At 36.2% G+C, this 21116-nt stretch overlaps 1 protein-coding gene across 1 annotated transcript in view; it reads left to right on the forward strand.

Moving 5' to 3' along the window:
• USP32 (ubiquitin specific peptidase 32) overlaps positions 1-21116 on the forward strand; it is an 82079-nt gene that overhangs the window by 6349 nt on the left and 54614 nt on the right. The window contains exon 2 of the mRNA XM_050908810.1: positions 16265-16392. Within this exon, the coding sequence (XP_050764767.1) occupies positions 16265-16392 (128 nt within the window). The remainder of the gene's footprint in view (positions 1-16264; positions 16393-21116) is intronic.

The raw sequence follows: 21116 nt of genomic DNA on the forward strand, positions 1-21116 counted from the left end.
TTTGTAAAGCCTTGTTTTTATGAAATATAACATCAGGGTCCTAAATCTACCTGACAGTGTCCTACAGAGAAAATAAGACAAAAATAGAAACTAGGAAGCTTTTCAAAATGATATGAAGCATCTCTAATGAAATGTGAAAGGAAAAAAAAAAAAAGAGGGCTACTTAGGTCCTGTTGTACTTGACCTGTAACAGTATCAGGATTTCTGGCTGCTGGCACTATGGGAGAAATGAGTAAAACAACCCTCACCCCCTTTCTTCTGCTCAAAGGGAAGCCAGCCTGCTGTCTCATTCCATAAAATAAGGCATTCAGTTCTGTAGTACTCAAAAAAATGAAATCACGTTCAAAAAATGGGCCTGTGAAGGGGTGACAAGCTTTGTGAGAATAAAAAAGAACATAGTGTTTGCAAGTAGTGTGATTAAGTGAGGCATGATATGTCTATTTAATTCTATAAAATAAGATTATTGTACAACTGCTGCTTTGTGATAGGACTGATTATGGTTTTTCTGCATTTGAAAAAAACAGATGTTACTAATGTCTGTCACTTTAAAAATGACAGAATATCTTCTGAAAATTGAGTATATTTTTGGTTAGGTTGTGTATTCATACATTTGTTTTAAATAATTTGGTATATGGGGAGTGCCAGATAGGTCTAATGAGTTGTATGTCCTTGAGCTCTTATCACGGCATCTGTATGACTTAGCTACTAATTATTTTTAAAATAATCCTGCTCTTCTTTGGTCCAAGAAGAAATTAAAAATACAGTGAGCATACAGCAAAGAAATGGAGGAGGGGCAGAACAAGTGTTGCCTTTTCAAATACCAGAATTGTTTCTGTCCACTGACTAAATTATTTCAAGGACTGTTGTAAACCAGAGCTACCCAATTGGGGTTTTTTAGGGCCTTCCGGGTTGTTTAAAATTAATAGACTACTGTTAAAGATTTGCTCAGCGGGGAGCTGTGCATCCACTTGGGTCCTACTGGGCCAGGTGGGTGCTGTGTTCCTCCTTGGGCTGGGAGCTGCAGTCTCGTTTTACTGCTGCTGACTGAGGGACTGGGAGCGCACCAAGAAATGTTTGGTGTCTCGCCATGGAACCTTACAGAGTTAGGTACTGACGGATACCTACCTATGAAGCGGAGTTGTGTTCTTAATGAGTAGAAGAAGCGTGAGAGTTTTTCTGCCTGTCCTTGACTGAGAAGTCTTTGCCTTTGTAATGAGTATGGTGTTTGCTGTCCACTTTGTTACTGCACCCTAGGTAGCTAGCAGTACTAAACTATTTGGTGGTAACTTACAGAATTATTTTGAATAACATGTGGGACTAGGTGTTCAGCGGAGGCTACTCAGGAGCACACAGCGTTTGGTTTGAACTGCCCAACCTCTCGTCAGGTGAGCTCTAGTTGGGTGTTGACTGCTAGCTGGGTTCTACAAGGAACATCCAATGAGATGGAAAGTATGCTGAAGGTATATATGCAGGTCTTCAAGTTCTGCATGCATGTTTTCAGAACTGCATTTTACAATCTAGTCTTCGGTATTGTTCATAATAAAACTGATGATTTCCTAGTTTAAGTTTCTGTATAGGAAAGAAAGTTCTGCAGGTTAATTCTAAATAAGACTTTGAGTTTTTAAGTATTTTAAAAACAAGTTGTTTCTTAATTTGTTACATTGCTTGAAGCAGTTGCTATTTCTTTAAGTTATACTTAGTGTGAATTACTGTGAATGTCCATGTGATATTTGCAGTATTGAAGAACTACAAAAAGCATCTTTTAACATTTAATTTTCATATGAAAAGGTCATTTACGTAATGACACAATGAAGCCTTTGGGCAAAAATGAATGTAGAAGAAAAATCCATTAAGGTAGATTCTGCCTAAGAGTTTGAAAGGGTCTAATCCACAAAACTTTGAATACTATATTATTGCTACCACTTACTGGAATAAAAATACCCTTCTTGCCTAAAGAGTGGCAAAATCCTAATGCACATTCTCTTTTGTGATTTCTTCGGGGACATCTTACTTTTGTTAGTGATGACTGTGTCTGTATAGCTTTAGTGTTTTCAGCCTAGCTGTGTAATAATACTTAGCATTTCTTTTTTACATAATGAATTTTAACACCTCTGAGAAGTGGGGTTTTTTATGAGCTTGTGTTCAAAATTGAGCAGCGTTGGCATAGTCCTTACGGGTGGGGACATGTTTGGAAAGAGTGCATCTCTCTTAACTGGAGTTTTATTAAACTGGTGTAAAAGTTCTTCTGGATTTCTGGTTCTTAATGGGTATAAGCTGGGTTCAGATCTTGGTTTGAAAGAAAATGTGTCTGCATATAGTTTCTATAGTGGTTCACCAAATCTGTTTAAAAACTGATGCAAGTTATAATCAATCACAGCATTTTTCTGTGTAGGCCATTAAGTCATTCATCATAATGACAATAAAAAAAAATTCCTTCATTATTTTAGTGTAATACTGACATGTGGCTGACTTCTAGGAGACAGAGATGTGTGTTTCTTGGTTAAATAATCTAATAGTTTAACAAAATTGCTTTCTTTTACAAATGTGCTACCATTTGCAACAAGGCCCTTATGTGGTTTTGAGGCAAAATAGGATATGCCTGAGAAAGGTTTGGACAAATGATAATCAAGGCAGTTTGTAATGACCAGGGTTTATTTCCCATTGTATATATTACTTGATGTAAAAATGGCAAAAGCACTGAAATAGTTACTTATCTGAATCATTACCTCCACTACAGTGATTAGCTATCGCAGGTAGGGTGACTTGGCTGACTTGGCGTATCAGGTGACATGCCGTGATCTCTAGGGTGTTTAAATCCTCCTCTCCCTTCTCCCTTTAGCCTATCACAACACATAACAAGCCTCTCCTATCACATGGAAATGTGCTGATGAGGCTAACAACTCATTGTGCTTACCGTGTGGTGTATTTGGGGCAAAATAACGATCTCTTTTCTGGAATGGTATTTATAAGTTGCATAGGTTAGTGTGTTCCCCAGTGCATTAAGGTGGAACGCACTGCAAACCATGCAGAGTTTCTGGGACAAGGATGCTGTTGAAACTAACAGGACAGTCCCTTACTCGTAATGGGTAATTCTGGAGAAACTGAGAAGATGGGCAGAAATATCGTCTGGCTTTACGCATTGCCATACACTTAAATTTTGACTTTTAGAATGGTTTTGAACAGTCAGGGAGACATGCTGTACCTCAAAAAGGGATTTGACTTCTCTTCTGGTCAGGTTCTCTGCAGGTGCATGTCATGAGCCGCACAGAAAGGCAGTCTAGAACTGCTCTGGAGTGAGGCAGCCACATCAGTCGTCAGAGTGCCATACGTGCTTCTAACCATCAACTAGAAAGGGAAAACGAAGCTATACTTTTCAGTGTCTTGTATAACATGTATTTTGATGATTTTTTTTTTTTTAATGTCCAAATCCTTTGAAGCTGTTTCGCTTAGTTTAGAGTCTGAATTGGACACAGAAGTTATGAAAGGCAATGTCACCAGGCCAAAATAAGAGATAATTGCATTCTGTATAAAAGTGTATTCTTCATCCTTTAAAAATAAAACCTATTACAAGCCCTTTTGAATTCTTCCTCAGAAGCTGTGGTTTTTATTCACATTGTATCTATCTTTTTGTTAGCTGGTCTTTCAGTTGTCATCCACTCATACAATTTAATTTCATGTCATCCACTCATACAATTTAATTTCATGTTAAGTATTTAATATAGAGTGTATGCTTACATTTCTTTTGTGTTTTGAATTGATATTCCTTATCTTAATTTATAGTGATAATGGAAATGCTCAGGTTTTGTCCTATGGCAGACTGCTTTGGCAGCAAGTCATGAACTGAAATACTTTAACAGGTATATGCTACTGTCTCAATGGAACTCTACAAATGATCACAAGACTGATTTAGTTGGACTTTTTTACAGTAGTTTTAAATGATCAGTTTTACTGCATTAGTTTGGAAAATCTGTTCTTTTAAAATTCTGAAACCTTGAATGAAAAAAATGTGGAAGAAACTCAGAAACCTAAGCAGAACAGGAAGTGCCAGATTTAATAAGTCTGTGGATGTAGAGAAAAAGAACTGGAAGTATTTGGATAGTAATTATGAGAACTTCAGTTTTGCAGATTACATTTGTTCTAAAAATGAGCTTGAATATGGCATCATGAATCTATTTTGGGCTGAAGAAGCACTTCCTTGCAATCCATGTTTCTAGTTGTTAGGTGTTATCCAGAAACAAAATCTTATTCTACACTGGAAATTTCCTGGTCTTGTAAAGAAGATTTTTACCACATTTTCCCTAACAATGTGAGGCAGTTAAATCCTGGATTTTAGTTTAAAAATTAAAAAAGTGGATTTGCACTTTGCATTGCTGAAGCAGCATTGCTTTCAGAAAAAGCAGCAGCGGTTAGTGCAGTCAATATAGCCTGCTCTGTATTCTGTGAGTATGTTAACGAAGGTTGTTATCAGTGGAGAAGTAATATAAGAACTTTTAGGTCCCTGTTTTCCAGTCTTGCAGCTAACAAGATTTTTCTTTTCCTAAAGAATTATAATCCATCTTTTTGCCACTAACAAATTCCCCACTTTTTTGTGTTACTTGCAATTCAGCATTGTCTTCTAATCACCTTGCTTAAAGAATAGTGGTGTAAATGTCTTGTTTGAACTAATCTTATTCTGTAAATAATGAGTAGATTGCAATGTAGATAGGTTAAAGGAGGAAGGAACCATAATAGACACTAATTCTTATATAGAACACTGGCTAAATATCTGCAGAAGCCAAAGTATTACAAGAACAGAGGTTAAAAAGCAGAATATATAATATTTGATAAATATCTCTTCATATAAAATGTTCATAATTTATTATGTAAATGTACTACTTTAATAGAGACTGTAATGTCTGTGGGGATATCTTGTGAGTCTCTTCAGGGATTCAGGGAGAGATTCCAACTGCTGACGCTATTCAGGGCACTGTAGCTCCTTGGTGTTAAGTTGTTCTAATATAGTTTCTGTTTCTGTGCTTCTCTTCTGTGAAACAACGGACAGTGTGTTTATATGAAACTCTGAAATTTGAGTCATCACATCAATCTAAGCTGGTCAGCGGCAGTAAAATTACTGGAAGGTGGTTTCCCATACGGCTGTTACATGGCGTGTCTAAATATGCTGTTTCATTCTTCTGAATGTAGGACCTTAGGAATAGTATACATCTAATGATGAATATTTTTAGAGATAAATTTTGTAGTAGAGCACAGATATACTTAAAACTAGTATGGTGTCTTTCAGGATAGTTCTTCAAAATATTAGTCCTTGGATGTTAATGGAGAATTCTCCTAACAGGAGATGCAGCAGTGGAAATGGAGTTTGGAAATAGTGACACTAATTGTTTGCTATTGTCTGTTAAAAAAAAATAAATCTCTGATTCAGTTCTTGGTGATCTACCAAACATGTAATAGGGTCCCAGAACTAACCACATGTTAGTTTTTATTTTACTTCTTGACTATATAGGCTAGTGTCTCTGTGATTCTGCTTTTATTTTTCAGCCGTTCACAGATTGCGTAGCAAACTTGCTATCATGTGTTTATAACAGTGTAACAGAAGACATAAATTTGTGACCTGACACTAAAATAGTTCACTTTGCATCTGAGTTTGAGATTATATTTTAGACAGATATATCCTCAAGAGTTGAGATAGGAAGGCTTGAAATACAGAGCCTTTTATTGTTCATCAGCTGTATGTATACATACATGTGTGTAACGTGTTTGTGCCAAAACACTTGACTTGCGAGTAATATTTTTCTTCTAACTTTAGAAATTAAGATTTAGCAGTGTATAATTATCTGAATCTGTTATTATTCTTTCCTTGTCATAGTATTTAAGTACTGCGCTTAACTAGAGTTGGCTCTTTAGCTGCCGGAGACTAACGCTTGAGTAAATACCTGATCAAAACTATACTAGCAATCACAAATTAGAACTCCTTGCCTTTCGTCCTCACTAAAGGCTATAGGAAGCACTGCCTTCCTGTGCAGAAGTTGCAGATTATGTTTAACTTTCAGGCTTAGGCTTTATTTTTTTAATTAAAGAACAGTTCATAGTAGAGCTGCATTTAATATCTTTGACACTGTTGGGAGAGAGGATATGAAATATTTGTTATATTACAGTTTATTTTGTAGCAAGGTCCTTATGTGGTGTTTGCATTTACATAGTTGGCATTTGCCTTTGCTTTTCATTTTAATAGGCTGTTTATTTCTTGGAAATGAGTTATATAATGTAATTTTGTGTATCTTAACAAGCATAAATGTCTAGATGATTTTCATGGTGGTAATAAAGTGGAAGCAGCTTTTCTGAATTGTGACAGAAGCTGTTCTGCTCACCTGTGACAATACAAACCTTCAGTGTATTTGCCAGGAAAACTGATGAACGGACAGCTCAGAAGAGCAGATTTTTGTTTCTAATCCAAATCGGACTAAGTATCCATTCCAAATACTGAAAAGTTTGAGAGCTAAAACCATCATCTTAGGAAATCATGTACAAACTATGTAAACTATGAAGAAGCATCAGAAGAAAATAGTAGTGGAAAAGAAAAGAAAAATGAGGAATGAAGAGGTTAGAAACTGGGCAAAGAGCGATGACTATGCTCAGGTGAAGGTAGGCATCCCAGACAGGGTTGCTTGCTTCTAGGGCTTCCCTAACTCCTGATTCATTTTTGTCCATGCTTCTGTCTTTTGGAGGGGAGTTCAGGGTTCTTGGTGCTGTTGCTGCAAGGTGGCTTATGCTCTGTGTTTAAAACTACTTAGAACTTGTACCTCTGCCTCCTTTCCTTTTACTTTTCTGTACCGTTTCCCTGCCTGGCTGTGCTGGTCAGCTAGCTGAGTGTGTTTTCTCTTCTCCAGGGTCAGCAATAATTTATTCAGAGCATCTAGAGCAGTAACAGCACCTCACCTTGGAAGAAGCGATAAATGCTCTGACAGGGGCCTGTGGCCGGGAAAGGTGGCATACTCTGATTAATCACAGCTAGAAATCACTTTGTTCGGTCACTGAGAATGAGTTTACCAGTTCTTTAATTGATAACAGTAATTACTTTTGTCCCTAATATTGCAGTCTATTGCACTTAAATTTGCGGTCATACGTATGGTAGAAGCTACTTTAATGATCTGCAGAGGTTTCTGAATTTTCAGGTTCTTACAGGGTTGGACTGGTAAGCATATAAAACTAGGCTCCTTTAATTCCTGAGGATATGAAATATAGCCAGTAAGATTTAAGTGCTGAGATGGTGGGAGGATTATTTCACTGTTGGGGCTATTATGTAGCAATTCCTATCCGTGCTAGTCTTATGGGGAGGGTTGTCACAGAACCTCTACTGATTAGCTTTGCTTGAAGCAAACATAATCCAAATAGCAATGTGACAGTGTGTGCCCTGATGGAGATACTTTACAGATGGATAAAACAGGCTAATAATACTTAATGGCATTCTTTTTGAGGATGGTAACTGTGAGAAGTAAGCTCTTTGAAGATTAAAAGCGTCACATAAATGCTAAGTACTCATGTTACAGAAAATTGGCAAATCCTATTGTAATAACTAAATTTCTTCCGCTCTCCACACACAAGATGTTAAACCTTTGATATACATTATGGTTAGGTCCAGTAGAACCAAGAAAAGCTTTATCCCCAGGATGAGCCACTACTACCAAAACCCAAAGAATAGGTAGGAGGAAAAAAATACAAATGGGTTGAATAATTTGATTTTTTGATTTTTTTAAAATACCAAAACTGTGTTGCTGTTATCCTTAAATTCCTGTTATTGGTAAATGTCATCTTAAGACTGTTAAGTCTTTAGTGAGAGGCACTATGTAGTTCGAATGGTGCCATTTTTGATACTCTGGTTATGAAAGATTCCTTAAGAGTGGATTAATTTTTTCGTTAGGGGAGGCAGGATTTTTTTGTCTGTGTTTTTCCCCCAAAATATTCTCAAGTGGATTCCTTTTTGGCAGGAACGGGTGGGTGTGGAGGTTGTCTTTTTAGTCATAGCTGGTTCATTTATCTCAATTGTATTTTGCAGTTTGTTCTTCCTATTTGGGGTTGTTCCCAAGCATACTTTATGTTCGCTTGCACTTTTTACCTCTTTGAAGCTTTTTAGTAATTGCTTTGGTTCTTGACAACTTCATAACCGCAGCCATTAAGTCACAATAAAGACTAATGAAAAAAGTAATAAAATTTCCATGTATAACTAGGATGTAGATTCCTGGGGGAAATATTGAGCAAGTGATTACAGGGAAGATAATTGTCTGGTTAGAGAATTATATGCCCTATGAGTTTGATATTGAACCTGTAAAATTGTCACTTAAAAATCAAAATATTAGAATTATTAAAACCTGAGCTGGAAGTCAGGAGGAGCTTGAGGTAGGTGAATTTTGCTTGCTTTCTGAAGGATGATCAAATTGTCTGTTTTATGAAAATTCAGGTTTGGTTATTCTTAGTAAAGAATAAATGCAGTGTTATGCTGATGCTTGCAAATTATTGCTTCCTTTGTATACTCAAGATCTGCAGGGCTGGTGTTTTGTTTTTGTTTTTTTCGAAGGCACTGACATAACAAGCTGTTTTTCATCCAGTAGTGACACTGAAAATTCAGATTTTGTGTGTGTGTGTGTGTGTGTGTGTGTGTGTGTTTGTAGAGTATTGTGGGCATTTTGACGCTTACAATTCTGGGAAAAAGTACCAGCCCTACTAGATATATTTTAAGATACTTTAGTCTGATGAGCTCAAAGTTTCTTGACCCTTCACCTTAACTGAACTTTTTATCCTCTCTTTTTTTTTTCTTCCTGCTTATGCGGTAATTTGTTTCCTGTTTTGCTTTTCAGCATTGTCGATACATTGTGGTCTTCTGCCTTGATTTGGCTTTTTTTTTTTTTTTTTTTTTGTTTGCTGGTCACCTGTAAACTAGAATAAATGATTTCTTTTCATGTAGCCAAATGAAATATTTTAGGCTTTTGAGACATGAAGATTTTATCAGCTTTTTGGTGCTGTTACTGCTACTTATACTAATGGAAGTGATGATTTGCATGTTACTTTTGTGATTCTGGTGTAAATAGAGGTTACCAAATCACTGAGTGGTTTTCAGCAGTCACTACTTTCTCTAATAAGATGAAAGGAAAGAAAAGCGATATGCGTGTTGTTTCTGTGTCCAGTTTGCTACAGATTATGTTAATTGGCTGTCAGTTTATAGTAGCCATGGCAGATTAACTCCACCTACCCTCAGTTAAACTATTGAGATTCTGTCCTTTTCACTGATTAAAGCAGCTCCTTAGTAGTAGCTTATAGTACTTATACAGAGTATCTTAGATCATTTATCAAACATCTGTCTGATGTAGACTAGAATTTATATTCATTTTAGTGTTGAGACAATTAAGACATGGAGAGGTTAAGTGTCTCTTGCCTGAATGTCTCAGGCAGTATTAAAAGAGTTCAAATGCTATGCTTTTATTCTTATCCTTTACTACAACAGACAACTGTATGCTTTTGAAAGCTGCGTTTTGTATCTCATTCTGTATCACCACAGCATTTTACATAATTGTGCTTGGATTTTGAAGGGTAGGGGAAGAAGCATTGTAAAGGAAGGTATTTTTGTGGCTGGTCTGACTTTCCTAATAAATATTAAATAGGAATTTAAAATGCACTTACTGTGCTCGCTCTCGTTGCACATGTCACAGGCAAGGTGTATAGTAAGTATGTTATATAAGCTGTAATAGATCCATTAAGCCTGACGAACCACTTCTTTTAACCTTTAGACAAGCTCCCTTCAAAATGGATATTTGTTTCTTACAGTGCTTAACATTCACGTGAACTGTTGCATCTTAAGCAGCAGCGCTTGCTCGTAAATTTTAGTGTTGCTTCTCTTCAGTGCATCTGTAAATCTTTAAGCTTCTTTGCAAAGGCATTGGAGAGCAGCTATATGCTGCAAGATGGGAAGATAAGTTACTCTGTTGGTTCTTACTTTAGATGGAAGTTAGTTACTGGTGCCAAGCAGAGACTGTAATGCATGGCGGTTCTTATATTCGTGACCTCAATAGTGTTCCTAGTGTTGTATCATTTAAAAAAAAAAAAAATTAAGGAAGATTTAAACTACTTTCTTACAGTATTTGAATAAAACATACTATTGAGGTAATTTGTACAACCCTTAACTTAGATTCATTAGTCTCTAAGGAAGTATGACAGAGTATGCAATGTAGGTACTTCGATTAGTGAGGAATTGGCTTTGATGTAACCGTTTTCTTCTATCTCTTTTTCCAAAACAGGAAGTGAACAAGCAAAAGTATCAATATTAGGTGTATTTAGTTATGTAATCATATTTTTATGATGACTCAATAAATTTCACTAGCAGTCTTGTAACAGCTGAGTTATTTATGCTGAGACAGGTATTTGCTTCCCAGCTTGCTGAGTTTTGCATGGGTTTTTGTTGTATAAAGTTGTCCTGTGCTTTTCAGTACGACCTTTGTCTTGAAGTGACGGAGTTTGTCCTGTACGTTGAACCATACATTACTCACAATGCATTTTAAAACTTTCCAAGATAAAGACGAGAAGGTGGGGGTGGGATTAGTGCTACAGGATGTGGAAAGAAAAAAGTTTCTAAAATGAATAGAGAATGTGTCTGCAAAACTTGCCAAAGCTCCACTGTAAAGGTTAATTTCCTCCAGCTTTGTTTAATTAAACAGAACTTAAGGTACATCTAAAGACATTACTTTAACATTACAGAATGGGTAAGCAAAAAGAATAGCATCTGCTGCTTGAAGAGAAACTGTAATACATAAATTATGATTTTATGTACATTGTTTGGGCTACAATTTTTGTACAAAACAGACTTTAAATTTGAGAGTAGTTGATTGAGCACATGTAAACATTACAGAAATTGAGTACTAGACAGTAAATGCTTCAGATAATTAACCTTGTTTTTACGCACTCGTCTTAGTTTTAAGGAAGAGGAGGGCAGTCACTTCAGCTGTGTTCCCTGCCTTCCTTTTTCAAATGGAACATTCTATCTAATGTCCAGAATGTGGATATCTAACATTAGGCTTCTACATAAGGGTAGCATATTTTTTCTGAGACAGATTCCCTGCAGCTCCCGTTTATATCAGTGACACAGCTGCGGGGATCCCCTCTGAAATTCAGGTCAGTTTTATATGGGTGGCAAAATAAGGTTTAAGTCTAGAGTTGGGCATCTAGGCTTGCATAGTTTGAGCTTCAGATACAGTTTTATCCTAAAAGGAAAACTCCAGGATGACTCGGTGATAAATATGTGGAGTGAAAGCAGTGCAGAGATGGTGGTTTCCAGCATGGGACTGTTTTGGAAGGCACTACACAAATCATTACTTCGACAGATGTGAATTTAAAAAAATAGTAGAGTCATAAATCCATATAAACAGCATTAAGTTTAAGTAACACTATTAAACTGAAAATATCCTCGGCAGTTGGATGAGCTGAAGGTTTGTTAAAATTACTGTAAGTTGCGGTGACATTTTTAGCTGAGGTTGCATGGTTTCATTTAAACTTTATTAAACAAACTGGAGCTCGAATATTCCCTGGGGAATTGGATGCAGCACTAATCTTCTGTTAAACTGTCTTTACCTTACTGGAAACCATCCAGCTAAAGTAGCGTTGAGGAGGTTTGTATTAGTAAACTTACTTAGACAGAATGACATAGTCTGTGACTTTTCCTTTTGTGGAAAAGACCATTTGTTTCAATGGTGGTTTTTGGAAGTAGGCAGATATATTTTTAAGAACTAGAATACAGTATCTAACTACCAAAACTTGTCTTTATTATTTGGAATTAGAACCTTACAATAAAAAGTTAGCTTCTGTAGTCTTGAGGTGTAAAGAATTACGTGTGCGGTTCCAATTGCGTTGCTTTCTCTGCGATAATATTGAGGTTGTGCCACCTGTTACTGGTGGGAGCAATGTGGAGATGGTTTTTGCTGTGTTGACTACCGTAAACTTATTTTGGGAAGTCTTACTTGTTCTGTTTTTCACTGTCAGGTTATGAATGTATCCGATAGTGTAGTGTCTGTCTTGTAAGTCTAATGAAAGCGGCTTGTGAATGGTCTTTTCTCAGGTGTCTTTTTTCAGGCATGGTCTTTTTTCAGGCAACTGTCTCCTGAAATTGTTTCTAAGACTGTGCCTTTGGAAGAAGTGAATGTACTTAATGAAGGAACTTAAGTCAGTGTAGGAAACAGGGTTGTTAACTACATTTATGTGTAAAAGTGGGATTAAAAATATCTCCATGGTCTATGATGCTTGCTGCGTAGGACTTGTGGAATTGAGAGAGAAAAGGTAGCTTGTGGGTATGTGAGTGTTCTAATTTTTAATATTATTATAGTAATAGATGTATTGCTTCTAGAAATGTTACTTTCATAATTTAAGACTTAGTTTTATTTCCTCTCAACAGGCCATCATGTTCTATCTCTATGTTGAATAATTGGTACTTCAGTGTCGGGTTTTTGTATTCAAATATTTTATTTGTCTTCCAGACTCATAGTAAACATTGATAATATCTTTGATGTATACTCTGCTCATTTCAGTAGTACTTTCCTGTGCCTGGATCTAAATGTATAATGAACTTATTTTTACAAAGCTTTGCAGATGATTTTAAATGGCCAGCATCAGTCATTTTTATGTGTCCTGGGGAAGGATTGGAAGTAATTACCTTTCCTGTAATTCCAGGACCTGTTTTGTAGTTTCTGCATGCAAACAATAATATTAAGTGGTCTCTAGCACTAATAACTTGCTTTTGAAATGTAACATGGACTAGCAGTATCAACTTATCATCTACTACTAAAGGACATACTGACAGTTATTTTTGAAGGTCTTAGTAGTATTGGTTGACAAGTCTTCTTCCTAACCTTCTCCTCGCCTTCAGTAGGAGTCCAGTCACTTCTGCATTTCACGGTACATATGTATGTATGGGATTTTCCTATTCTTGAACACTGCCTGAAGTACACACTTGGCACTTGTAGGTGCTCAAGGAAGTACCGATGACTGCTGCCTACAGTGCTCTTGGGAGTACTGTGTATTCCCAAGATGTAGTTGGTCTAAGTTTCATTGCTCTGCTTGTTGTCTTTACTCATGATACAGAGAGATCTATTTGCTTAGAGTAGAGGCCTTCTCTGTCCTGCAAAACAGCAACTCTACCAAGTATTTCACAGGAAAGACTGCTCTATGCAGTTCTGTGACCAGAGAGGTGATTGCGTTTCGGTGACTTCTAGAAACATGTAACTTGTTTCATGCACTTAGGGATATAAGGTGATACATAAAATATCTCTGGAGTACTAATATGGTCTGCAGTTAAGGTTGTCAGATTACAAATTACTTTAATTTCTGTTAATACATGTAAATCTCATAAAGGAATGGCCAGTAAATTTTACGATTATGAAAGTACTTGACTGACTAAAATCACTTTATATTCTAGCCTATTAAATATAGTCAGTTCACATTTATTGGATAAATAAAATGTTCTATTACAACAGTAACTGGAAGTTTTACATGGCTATGGGCTGTTGTATTTCTTTTAATTAATCCTGGCAAGAAAATAGCGCACAAGTATAACTCAGCATGATTGTACTTGTGTTCCTATTGAGGAGTGCTTTTGCAGTAAGCGGGCTCAGCAGTGACAGCAGCTGGAAGGTAACTAGAGTTGTGTGAAACTGCTCTGCCCAGAAATTGCCAGGATTGTCAGTGCAACAGGAACGCAGAGTTCATACGGAGCCTCCTTCGCTCCTCCCCACCGTGCTGCCATGCTGGGGAGAAACTTTAAAGAATTGGATCAAGGGACACAAAATCAGTAGTTACGAATGAATACTGGGGGGGGGGGGGGGGGGAAAGGGAATATTTCCCTCATAATTTTTAATGAAAATTATTTGAATTTTCTATGCAGCCAGGAAACTAAACCTGAAAACATCGATAATGACACAATGCTATCTTAAGTGGCTGTATATGTTGTATGTTTCAACTTTATTTTTGCAGTAAGCAATAATTACGTTACTTGAAAGTCCATTGTAATATGTGTAAAGCTGTAAGCATCTGGTTAGTTAACGCTTTGTTTGTATATAAACTTTTTTGCCAAATGACCACAAACCAGATTGGATTGACTGGTGAGGAGTTAAAAAAAAATTAACAGAGGAGGAGAAAAAACCAGAATGCAGAGTCTATTTTTATTAAAAGTGTGTGTGTGCACCTGTGTATTAAAAAAATACAGTAAATTAAAATATTTTCATCAAGGAACTGTTGCTAGGTTTTGTCGAGGATCTAGGTTGTTTGCTTTGCCTTGCCAAAATAATGGAGCCAGTTGCTTCCCCTTTTTATGTCCCCTTAGCAGTCCCAAGGTTTTACTCGTTGAACATGTGGTGGGGAGTTGTTCCTGTTGGCTGAACATCTGCTGTAGTTACACTGTGCATAAGAGCTGTGGAGGAGACGAGGTGAAGCATCCCTCTGATGTGAAGCTGTTAATTTCTTGCACATGTTTGGAGGAAAGGCCGTGGCGTGAGGATCAGTTTCTTTGCAGAATCTTGATTTTGCTTCCTGTTTCCGTAATTCAGAAGAGCTGGGGAGTGTGGATGTCGCTTCAGGTTGTAAATAGCGTATCTGAGAGTCTGTTTCCAGTTAGTTAGGGAACATCTTGGAAGAAAACTTCAACTGGTGTACCTAACAGTGTTTGAGCGTTCATTAAAGCATCACATATAAAGACACAAAGAAAGAAAATGACTCTATGGACAGATGTTAATATGAAATAGTGGAATTTAAACACCATATAAGCCAGGTAACGATATTATACCAACATTGTTCTGCCATATAATTGAAGTATGCGTGTCTTATTAAAACAAGATATGTGATGATGATAACTTGAGTATGTCTTTTGCCAAATCCATGTTAATTGATAGCACCAGTGCTGTGTGGGTCACACTTTAGGTTTATTTCTTAGATCCTTTGAATTTTTTTCTGGTGAAAAGTACCCAGAATCTATAATAAAATTTGAAAAGAAATGTGACCCGATTTCTGTTTTTACAGACGATTGTTAAATGAAGTCACTAGTCTGTTTCAATGTTGACTAGGATTAAAATTAGAGAGGAATGTTTCAATGTGATTTACTTTTAAGGAGCAATTTTTCTTTTGATGAATGAATTAATTGAAATGTAGAAGTTTTAAAGAGAGTGCTGGATTAAGCTCTCAAGCGTTCTGTTTTATTTTGGCTGACAAAAAGCTTGACAAGCTTTTGGCCATGTCATTGTTGTTTCTGTCTGGCTTGTTATATCAGGCGAAGGAAAATGCCTTACTATAAATACAGTGAAAAAGCTATCATGTACAGCATCATCTCTTTTGGCTTCTAGATGGTAAATAGCTCTTTCTGCACTGGTAACTTACATGTGATCCAGGTCATGGTGTGTTATTCTCTGCAACTTGATTTTTGACAAAGGACTTGTTTTGTTCAGCGAGATACTTCACTTCTTAAACACTTTGTTAGAAAGTTGCTTTATGCTTGTAAAGTCTGAAAGCAGGGACTGCTTTTCAGGAAGCTCGTGTGCAGGTATAAATGGGATGTCATCAAACTTTTCACGTTTACAGATTGTGAACAAGTTTGAGCAGGTTTTAGCTAGCAAGCAGGTTTTGACTGTGCAAGAAAATCTTAGGTGAAGAATTACATTTAGTCCAAAGTTTAACTATAGTATTCCTGTTAAATTCGTGCTTCGCTGTACTGTCTTATGAGCATGTAAGTGGTGATTAAAATTTTTTTTTTATATATACAGAAAAGTAGACTGGTTGCTAGATGAAACTGCTTGAAGTGTGCTGCTGGAGCTGCTCTTAATATTCACCACTGTTGATTACAGATCATTTCTCTGGCTTACAGGCAATGTAAAATTGATCATAACACTAGCTTATTTTCCTTTTGTGTGACAATAATGGTGCTTAATTTAGAACAAATTATAATACACTATTGTAGTCAGAGAAAACTTAGGCAGTGAACTGTTGTAATCATTGGTGTTAACTTTAGGTCTACTTCACTTTTTTTTTTTTTTTTTTTTTTTGGAAGATTAGATTATTAGATCTCATTTTACAGTAGTCAGATTTTCCCACTATTTAGGTGAAATCATGCATTTAATTTCTTCCTATCTTTTTATTGTAAAGGTAAATGTAAGGTGTATAGGATTTTGAGAGTCCTTAAGCTATTACATTTCTACGACATCTTTATTGATCAAATCTTTTTTTTCTCCTCTCTTCTCACTCAACACAGTTACAGACATAGAGCTAAAGCGACTGAAAGATGCTTTCAAGAGAACTTGTGGACTCTCATATTATATGACTCAACAGTGCTTCATCAGGGAAGTTCTTGGTGATGGAGTCCCTCCAAAAGTTGCTGAGGTAATCTTTGAACTTGCTGTTTTCCTGGGGAGGCATACGCAGTTGATAATGTACACCTGTAGATGTGCACACACAAGTACGCCTGTACAGATACACGAGCTAATTTTCTTTCTTTCCATTTTTCATACAATATCACAATGTACATTCTCTATCTGAAGATAATGTTCCAGGCTTGGATCATGGGTTGTCACTGATGTGTGCTTGACTGAGCTACTGATTCCAACCCAACTAATAGGTGGCAGATGACTTGGAAGTAAACCTGAATATCTAGATGTAGATTTGGGGAAGTAAAAGGCTGGGAAGTTTTAACACTATACGTAGCCATTGTAACAGAGGGTTTTATTTACTCTGGAGATGTACTTGCTTTTGGTTTCTCTGAGATTCCATTGGCTTTTACTTTGTTTTCTAAAGTGCAGATTAATCTTTACAAGCTCTTAAAAATAATTTTATGTATAAGTGTATAAATTAACTGAAAAATAGCCAGAATCAAAATATGCTATGTGGATATAAATATTGTGTGTATATATCTAAAAAAATAGTAATACCATCCTGCACACGTGCATGTTTAAAAAAATTATTTTCTTTCATAGTGTTACCCCTGTCTTGAGAGGGAAGTTAAAATATTGTTGGTAGAGAAGAATAAGATGAGCCAGACCTTTCAAATGATATCTTGCTCCATGTCATTTCTAATCACAGCTTCTATTTCTGGTATCTTCAGTATTATTGGCCTCACAGGCAGCATGCAAGTCTTCCCATTTTATTTAGGTAATGCAAGTAGTGAAATGTGCATTGCAAAAGGTTTAACACTGTGGTAGAGTGTTACTTTTTTCAAAGCTTAATCTTTTCTCTGTTATTTTTTCTGTTTTTCCTAAGTGTTGATATAGAGGATGATACTACTTGCCTCTGTAATATAGTTGACAGTTTGATTTCTTGTGTGGGTATTCAAGCGCTTAACAGGAAAAATTTGCAATGTGTGTTAGCACTATCAAATCAAAAGAAAGTATATGATTTGCCCATAGCTTAAAGCACGTCTTCAGTATTAATTTCTATATATGTTGTCTGGATGCTTTGACTGTTAGTAGCCCATAAGATTAAACAAAAAATGTATCCTACACTGTATACGATTGGTTTGAAATAATAGAAAATGTTGAGAATTTTACGTTAGGAGTTAACATGTACTTTTTTATCCCTTTTATGCCAGTATTAAGGATTAAATTACTGATTTGGGTGAAGTAAACTTTTGGTCACAAATAGAGACTCTGGGTTTTCAAATGTCTACTGGCTACCTTCTACTTTATTTTTTTAAAAAATCTGTCCTTAAAGACACAGTTTTGGTGATGATTATGTCTTTTAACACTCATTACAGTTATACTGCAGTACTTGGTTTCCAGTTGATGAAATAAAATGAATGGAAGAATCATAATTGGTTTTTGATGTCATCTCATCAAAACTGGCACATCAACATCTCAAAATTCTAGTACAAATTACTGTGTACTTCTGCATTGCCTGAATATGAATGCTAGTAGTCATATCTGTGAGCTTGAATACTGTAAATCTGGACAAAATTTGGATTTGATTCTGCTCATACTGTAAAGGGATGCTTTGTAATTCCTGGCGTCAGGATGTGGAAAGGCAGGCAAAGTCATTAGGCAGCTTAAAGCCTTGTTCTGAGTTTTCAGCCTTTCAATCATTAAAATTGATCATTTTGAGCCTCAGATTGCTGGGCTGTCTTCTCTGCGTGTTTTGAATAACAGTTTTTCATATCTGAGTAGTGATAGGCCTTCAGGAATTCATTAAATTAAAAATACAAAGTTTTACAGAGGGACATAAAACAGAACTGAAGCTGGTGGAACTTTGGTCAAACAATTTGCATGATTGTTGTGCACACAAAATGTTTAAAAAATGTTCAGGACAGTAATGTCCTGAAAGGATCTCTTGGAAAAATGGAGTTGAAGATATTAATAAAATGAAATTAAGAGATGTGCTGTGTCTGCATTGTTTTAACAGCAGGAAAGCTGGTCAAGTGGTGAGATGTATGAAACAGCATTTATTTTTAAATCTAAGGAAATAATGCAATTACCATATGCAGTTGTGGGCACCTTGATAGAAAAAGTATTGTTCAGAGGAGGTGGAAGGATGGATTGCTGATAATATTTCAAGAAAGCATTTTTAGTAGCTTTCTATTTTTGACTGAGGAGGGGAAGAATGTTAAGAAAGGACCTCCTAACTTCAGCCTGTGCAGTCATTTCAATGACTAATTAGATTATACCTTTTATATATACCTACGTATGTTATGATTGTGAGGCAGTTTATACACAGCATTCTGTGATACTTACTAAGTAGTTAAGTGTCAGTGCATCTTTTTCTCCAAATGTGACTAATTGGTTAACAAGCTGCAGTCCAAGTAACGCAAAGAGAAGTGGGATGATGCTAACAGAGACATGAAGGACACATTGAGGGGGCTGCCAAAAGAACAAGAACACAGACTTCTGAAGGACTGAGAGAGAAGAGGGATCATAAGGATAAAATCAGAAAGAATCCAGGACATTTTATACTCTCTAGAGAAAGGAGCCAAAAGAATGCCTTGAGCATCCTCTCCTACTCTTCCGGTAGGCTTACTAGAGTGTATGGGCCCAGGGCCAGGGATTTGGACCTGAAGGGAACTGTTTGTATAGACTAAGACTTTTTTTTAACAGAAAAGGAACCATATTGTTACACTCTTCAGTTATCCATGAAACATAACATGTCAGACTTAAATTTTATAAAAAAATATGACTATGTACCATATAATTCTACTAAATTTTATGTTCTGAAATGTAAATTGCTATGATACTGTCTGGGTGCAGCTATTTTAAGTAAAGCTGCAACAGTATTAAGTAATTTTGGAAAATACAAAATTGCATCATGTTTTTATGGTGCATCTTATTAGAAGTAGTTTTCCAAATACCACATTAATGTGAAAAATTGTGGAGCTCCTTCCTTAGAAATGCAAACTAATCTCTGTTATATATTGTTATATAACTATTCAGTGTTTATAAACTCTTCCCAAAGAATGGTTAAGCAGCTAAACTCAAAGTAATGCCAGCTGCCCATGGTTGTAATTACATATGTTAAATACTAATATGTTGGACATCATCCATCGAATTCCTTTTCTGTGTTTATATCATGAACAGTCAATGTGATATGTTGGAATAATATATAAATGTAATATTTGGCATTCAACTGATATCATAACTGAGATGTGCAAAGTTCAACAGAAATGAGTGGAAAAACTCAGAAATGGGTATGAATTAGAAATACACTTTCAGATGGATGAAGAGAGGAGACAGCTTTATTTGAGGTAATTTTATAAAATAGCTGTTCTTAAGAAGTCTAAAAGCACAGAAAGGTTAAATTTGAGTGATGGAGAATAGAGTGTAAAGAAAAGATCATATTTTATTAAAATTTGTGAAAGAAAAACAGTGATTTCTCATTTGTTTATTCATATATGCATTTTTTGTCTTGGAAGTCCTGTTAATCTGAAATGTAAGAATTCTCTTCTTTTTTGTGCTCTTTGTGGTTTGTTTTTTTTTTATCAAAATAGTTATACTAAGACTTAAGCTATAGTGTTCAGCAGAGCTAACTGTGCATATTTAAAAAAAAAGTAATGATTCCAATGTAATATAAAGGTAAATTGCTTACATAGGCAGTGTAGCCTTGAAGGCATCTTGTGAAATCAGAATGATTAGACATAGAAAGTGTGGAATTCAAATCTCTGCCATGACATTGTCCATGAAGCATATACAATCATTGTGTCCAAATAGAGCACAAATTTAGTTTTAATAATTTAGCCCTTCAAGCATTTGTAAATGGATTAAACTTCAGTAATAGAAGAGGATGATCTGAGCGCCCTATGGGAAGTTAATGTATTTGGGTAGCGCTATGTCGTATAGTGGAATGAAACTGCAGGTTCTACATAATGTTTTCTGTAGAATTAGATCCTTCTGCATTATCGGCCTCATTTACATTTACTTGCCTTCAGACATCTTTTAATAGTCTTAAGTGGATAGCAATGAAAAGTGATAGCTTGATGGGTGGACAAGGAGAGCATTTACTGAGGGTAACACACAGAACTATATTGAGGTAAGTGTCTTCAGGGGACGTCTGCTTCAGCATTATGTCAGGTAATAACTGTGGTAGAGAGGTGAACAGAAATTTAGAATTTTTTACTGCCTTGTTGCGCGATACTTCTTCGGAGGTTGTTTAGAACACATTCTGCAAATGAACTCTGCTAGTCTGCTTCCTATTGCTGGGAAGGTAACAGGGGTAGATTTTCCACACCTTGTTATACACAAAGCATAAAGGGCAGTTGCAGTAGTAAATCTAATGTAGCTAGTCTGTATTAGGTATTTCCTTTTCTGCTTTTTGCCACTACAGCACTGTGTGGCTTAGCCAGATCTATCCAGTGCCCTTGACGGGCCCATGGCTGGTTTTGTTTGGTCACTCCCAGTCCTGGCTTAATTTTTACTTGAGATGGAAACCACACCTGAGATAGTAAGAGCAGTGACTCATTCACATGGCTCTGGTATTCAGCTCTCTTCTTCCACCCTTTACTTGTGCTTGAGGATTCTGGCTGCAGCACTGTGATTGCTGTTACTGGAGGGGAAAGAGGGGATAGAAAGAGGGATTTTGGTTCCAGTAACTTCTTGTTCCACTTAACCTTGTGAACCTCTTGTAGAATCCCA

This window comes from Gymnogyps californianus, chromosome 20, assembly GCF_018139145.2.
Source record: "Gymnogyps californianus isolate 813 chromosome 20, ASM1813914v2, whole genome shotgun sequence".
Classification (NCBI taxonomy): Eukaryota; Metazoa; Chordata; class Aves; order Accipitriformes; family Cathartidae; genus Gymnogyps; species Gymnogyps californianus.